Here is a 5,467-nt window from a genome sequence, read left to right as displayed (position 1 = left end):
CCCGCGTGTTGTTTGACGGAATGCCAACCTCAACGCCAACGGTCGACGACCCCTTCTACAACCAGTACATGGAGGACGTGATCTTCCAGGGTGGGCATGGCCGTGCCTACGACCCCAAGGAGACCCAAAGTCAGGATGGCCGTGCCCAGTACGTGCCCGATGAAGAGGCCGATGACCGTGCTGACTACGACCATGGTGATTCGTGGCATGAAGACGATGACATCTATGTCGAAGGTGAAGATGAAGATGAAGGCAATGATGTTGATATTAGTGGCGAGCCATTGTTCATCGACGAGCTCACCCAAAGAGCGGAAACATAAAAGAAGCGGAAGAGCATTCGCACGGGTTCATATACACAAGATGAGGGCAAGTTGATTTACCAAGCTTGGATGGAGATTAGCCAAGATCCAAGGACCGGCGCGCAACAAAAGGGCATTGTTTTTTGGACGAGAGTCCACAAAACATTCCATGAAAGGAAGATGTTTGAGCCCTATCAAATTACAAGCAACCGTGGCATCAGGTCGATTCAAAAAAGATGGTTGTTCATCCAACAAGAGTGCACCAAGTATTGCGCCGCATTTGAGAGCGTTGAAGCACGACCCGTGAGTGGACTCGGCGTTGGGGACATGGTATGCTCTCCTCTTTCTTGCCCTTTCCGTTGCTACGGCCATGAGACTTCGGCCGTGTATATGTTTGCATGTTCACTTGTTGTTGATCATGTGGTGTAGGCATTTCAATCTTTGGAGGCATTCAAGGGCCGGCACAATGACAAGCCATTCACTCTTACGCATTGTTGGACGCTCATCAACAATTGCCCTAAGTTCAAGGACCAATACCGTGAACTACAAAGGAAGAGAGGACTGAAGACGGCCAAGTTCGCCGGAGGTGGAGATGGCGAGGCGTTGAAGAGGCCGAGGGGCAAGACCAACTCCAAGGTTGATGACATACGTGATGCCTCATCCATGGCATTGCATGACACTTTGCATGGCATGATGTCTCAAAACGATGTGAGGGACGAGAAGAAGCGGCAAAGCAAGGACGAGCAAATGAAGCAATACCTAGACCTTCAAAGAAAGAAGCTTGAGATGGAGGAGGCGGCCAAGAAAAGGAAGATAGACATGGAGGAGGCGGCCCGGCAAAGGCAGCTCGACATGGAAGAGGCCGCCCGGCAAAGGCAGCTCGACATCGAGGCCGACAACGTCAGGGCCAGGCAGAGGCAGCTCGACATCGAGGCCACCAATGCCGCCACCAAAGCGAAGGAGGTGGCCCTTGCGATCATGAGCGTGGACTTGTCGAAGATGAGCGACAAAACGAGGGCCTGGTTCAGGGCCAAGCAGAAGGAGATGCTCGACGCCGAAGGCCTGAACTAGGTCGTCCGATCGGCGTGGCCGTTCTTTTTGGAGGCTGGCATGGGTGCCGCCCGCCCGCTGGGCCGCTGGCAGTGTGCCGGCGAAAAAAACATTTATTTTGGAGGCCGGCTGTGTTGCAGGCGAGGACAACTATTTATTTTGAAGGCTGGCTGTGTTGCCGGCCGCTGGCGGATGCTGGCGATGGTCGTGTAGGCCGCTGGCTTTGTTGCTGGCGTGATGAACTGGGGTCGTGAACTGGGGCTTGGCATTTGAAACGTCGTTTTTTTTAAAATAGACGCGGACAGAATGGAGCAAAAGGATGCGGCCGCGCGGTGGGCACACGGCCACCGCATTTCAGGACAGGCCCGAACACGGCCCCAAATCCTTATCTAAACGGACAGAATCCGGACAAAATGGACGTCCGTTTGAAATCGCGCAGTGGAGTTGGCCTTAGAGCACGTATAATAAGGCGGCGTAGGTTCGACCCACCACCTGCGTGCCAGACCAAGATCCAAGGTAGGTGTAGATTCGATCTAAGAGGGTGGGAGCCGGGGAGGGGAGGAGGGAGGCGGCTGGTTTTGACCCTGTGCCCGCGCCGGGACGTCGCCAGCAATTCCGCGAGGCGAGCCGCGGCAGCCGACCAAACACGGCGGCCATCGATCTGGGCGGCAGGGGCGAGCCCCGAGCCATCGCCACCAGCACGGCTGCGTCCTCCGAGGCATGAATGCGGGGGGCCGCGAATTTCAACTCGCATCGACCCACCCATCCATCCACCCCAATGGCGACCGATTATATACTCCTATTTAACAAGCGAAAATGTCATCAACTTCAACTTGCATCTGTAGCTGTAAACCGACTCTCATATGTACAGTTGAGCTCGACGGGTGCCGTTGCGGCTACTCCGTCCACCACACCACAATCCATCTACTTTTCGCCTACATTTTTTCATGACACCATGATTCGCTGGGGCCAAAGGGAGGAAGAAGAAGCAAGCTTCGCCGCCTTTCTCTTCTCAAGCCGGGTCCGGTTTGCGCGACAGAGTACGGTTCCGGGTTCAGGTTCAGGCACGCCCCTAAACCTGCAGAGAGAGTGCATGAGCGCTCCGCTGAAAATAGATTGCAAGCAATGGATGATGCAACTCAACAAACAGAGAGAATGACGGAAGGATGGCGGTAGAACAGTTTCAGTGTGGCTCCGGGTTCGGGTGGGAAGCCGGGCAATACCTGTCTTCGCCTCCGGTGTTGAAAAGCATAGCAGAAGCGCGCTATGACGTAACACGGAAGAAAGAATCCCACGAACTGAAGAATTGCCTGAAATGAAGGAAAATGTTCAGTTAGTTTGATGTGAAAACATAATGCCGAGATCACATAGAGGTGAATGCCGAGATCATTTGGACTCACGCTGAACAGAACCGTCGCATCTTGTAGCATGCTAACATCTCGCACGATCACGGTTACATGGCGCACGAGCAGAAGCACCATCAACTGCAGCAAATATCAACATCGTCATCCACCCTTCAGAACAAATAAAGATATGTTTACTGAGAAAAAGAGTTTTGTAACATACAATTAGGGCAATAGACCGGCAGCATGTGGCGCCGCTCGAATTTGAGGTCATGCAGTCATCGAATTCAGCGTTCAGCAGCTGCTGCTCGGCAATAGCGATCGCCAGGAAATGGGAATCATGGGGATCGATTCGCCCAACCCAGCTTTGCCTGGTTACAAACAAACGGCCATTACTTCAGAACATGTAGGCCATCATTCTTCAGTTGACAGAACATAAATGATCTCCACAATTTCACCAAACTATGAAACATGGTGTCGGTAAGTACCTAAGATCCATGCCCATTTCATCTGAACAGCACTTTGTTGGAGGGAGAATATAGTTCGGAGAGTAAACCTGTAGCACAAAACGAACATAAGCCGACTCTGAAAGACTCTGCTGACAAATACTACAGAACATGGTGAAAATCAGCAACATTTCATTTTTCCTCTGCCATGCAGTTGGCCTGAATTGGACTGCTCATAATTCATAAACTGAACTACAACAGGCACCAAGGCTCTTTAACATTTCAAAATAATAACTAAGTGGCATGCCATCACCTAGAACTGTAGAAACGAAATGCAGTATTAGCATAGTACATTACTCTACAGGGGTAGTCTTTCTCCGTTTCTCGTAACGGGAAAGCCAGAAATACCCACCTGGTTGCAGATTTCACATGTGATGTTCCCCTTCTTGTCGCACCACCTCTGTATGCACTTCCTGTGCGCGAACTGCATCCAACCAAACGCCGGTTGACCAGCACCACACGGTTAGCATTTTTGGTTGTTCATATCAGAAGATAAATCTCAGGTAACATGTCACTTTGTTCAGGAGATAATCCCAGGTCACATGTAAAACGACTGGAAGGGAAAACAGACAATTATCTGACCAACTGGAGAGATGAGGCAATAATTTTCATGGATAAACATGGACCGGTCGCTGCTAGTTCGACTGTTTGAACAATCCGAGATCGCACTGTTCTGGTCTGGACTCTGTAATAACACAGTGTGTTTCGTTGCGCGTTATGAACAATCATTTGGCAATCTGAACAGAGCTTTCGCTGCTCCTAATCACGCTAAGCTCCAGTCTAGAGAAAGATTTCAACAACAGAAAATAAATACACCAAAAATACCATGATAGCATTACCAAGCATCAGGGCAAATTTCAGCAAAAAGAACAAAAAAGAAAGGAAACAGAGGACTGCAAGTGCAGAGCACAGACGACTGGTGCCTCACGAAAGATATCAGAGGACGGATGGAACCAAGAATCTAAGATAAAACATCTAGAAATCTGCCCATCACTTTGAAGAACATAACAAATAAACATCAGCTTTCCACTTGGCCTCCACAGGCCGCTACACTTGCGCAGCGCAGCTCCAAAACAAGCAGGAAAAGAGGCGTCCTCCCAGAGAGATTGGGGAGGAAAGAAGGAAAGAGAGAGGCTGAGAGGGTCACCTTGAGCGTGCCAGTGCAGGCGCAGGGGGAGTCCATGGCGGCCTCATCCCCCTCCTCCTGGCATATCCGGCACTCTATCGCCCCCTTGCCGTCCACCCCGACCACCACCTCCACCTGCCCTTCGCCGCCGGCGACCTTCTCCACGCGCGCCATCCCTCTCTCTCTTCCCCTCCCTCTCTCCCTCGCACGCTGAGCAGCTCGCTCGCGTCCCTGGAGCAGAGCAGAGCAGGGCAGAGCAGGTGAGGAATGAGCCAAAAGGCGGGGCCTTTTTCTAAGCTCCGTCCCAGGACAACAACTCCAAGGAACAAGAGAGAGAGAGGGAGAAGAATACCAAGCGAGGAGTATACTACTCCTACTTCCCTCTCTCTCCTAGGCTGCTAGCGTAGGAGTATTCTAGCGCTCATATTTTTGTGGGGATTTCACTCCTACTGCCTGCTTTAGGTTGCGGCTCGTTGGCTTGTGGTGTCGAATGATGAGCGAGTGATTGGGTTCGTGGTCGTGGGGTTAGTGGACACCGGGTAACTCCCACTGGGGCGGGGCGGCTAGTGGGAGATGAGATGAGGCGATATTGACGCTCGTGCGTCCGTCTTTCCGTTACCCTGACCGCTCTGTTGCCCCCTCTTTCACCCACATTTTGTCGCTCGACGTGTTATTCTGGAGTTTATGCGTCTAGGACGTATCGACCATGAAAATGCCATATTTGATCCATTTTTCACGCTTTCTACTCATTGGCTGCCTGAATTTTTATATCGGGTCATGTCGACTCCTCGGAGGATTGAGGCAATGCACGAGGTCGAAGACGAAGGAGCTCGAGGGTTGATAGTGCGGGTCGGAGAGCCTATTCGTATTTAATTCCCGGTCGGATTAGATGGACCCTCGCCGGAGGCAGGGACGGCGTAACGAGCAACAATGGGGCATGTCGTCGTAACCAGAGGAGAGGAAGGGAGGCGAGCCTGAGGCGAACGGCTGGAGGAAGACATGATCGGCTAGGGGAGAGAAAGCGTGCGTTTCGGTTTGAGGAAGAATAACGGTTGGAGGAAGAAGAAGATGATCCAACCATTCAATTTTTATCTAACGGCTTGGAGCGGTCTCTTGCAAATCGACTGAGTCGAATCATTTTTT

General features: G+C 51.6%; 1 protein-coding gene across 1 annotated transcript; it reads right to left on the bottom strand.

Moving 5' to 3' along the window:
* Window positions 1-2,166: 2,166 nt before the first annotated feature.
* On the bottom strand, window positions 2,167-4,827 carry LOC123058910 (uncharacterized). The gene is made up of 7 exons (XM_044481579.1): window positions 4,346-4,827; window positions 3,551-3,622; window positions 3,181-3,248; window positions 2,916-3,063; window positions 2,750-2,833; window positions 2,573-2,659; window positions 2,167-2,427 (listed from the first exon to the last, which is right to left on the bottom strand). Exons 1-7 carry the CDS (start codon window positions 4,496-4,498, stop codon window positions 2,422-2,424), a joined length of 618 nt encoding a protein of 205 aa, XP_044337514.1. The 5' UTR covers window positions 4,499-4,827; the 3' UTR covers window positions 2,167-2,421.
* Between the last annotated feature and the right edge of the window lie 640 nt (window positions 4,828-5,467).

The sequence above is a fragment of the Triticum aestivum genome, chromosome 3A, assembly GCF_018294505.1.
Source record: "Triticum aestivum cultivar Chinese Spring chromosome 3A, IWGSC CS RefSeq v2.1, whole genome shotgun sequence".
NCBI classification, from domain to species: domain Eukaryota; kingdom Viridiplantae; phylum Streptophyta; class Magnoliopsida; order Poales; family Poaceae; genus Triticum; species Triticum aestivum.
Note: the sequence above shows the minus strand (reverse complement) of the source record. Positions and strands in the feature narration are given on the sequence as shown.

Coding starts and splice junctions, on each gene's coding strand:
- LOC123058910 (XM_044481579.1), bottom strand. CDS start 4,498: ATGGCGCGCGTGGAGAAGGTCGCCGGCGGCGAAGGGCAGGTGGAGGTG. Junction 3,623..4,345: donor CCTGCACTGGCACGCTCAAG/GTGACCCTCTCA, acceptor GGTTGGATGCAG/TTCGCGCACAGGAAGTGCAT. Junction 3,249..3,550: donor CATGTGAAATCTGCAACCAG/GTGGGTATTTCT, acceptor TTTGTGCTACAG/GTTTACTCTCCGAACTATAT.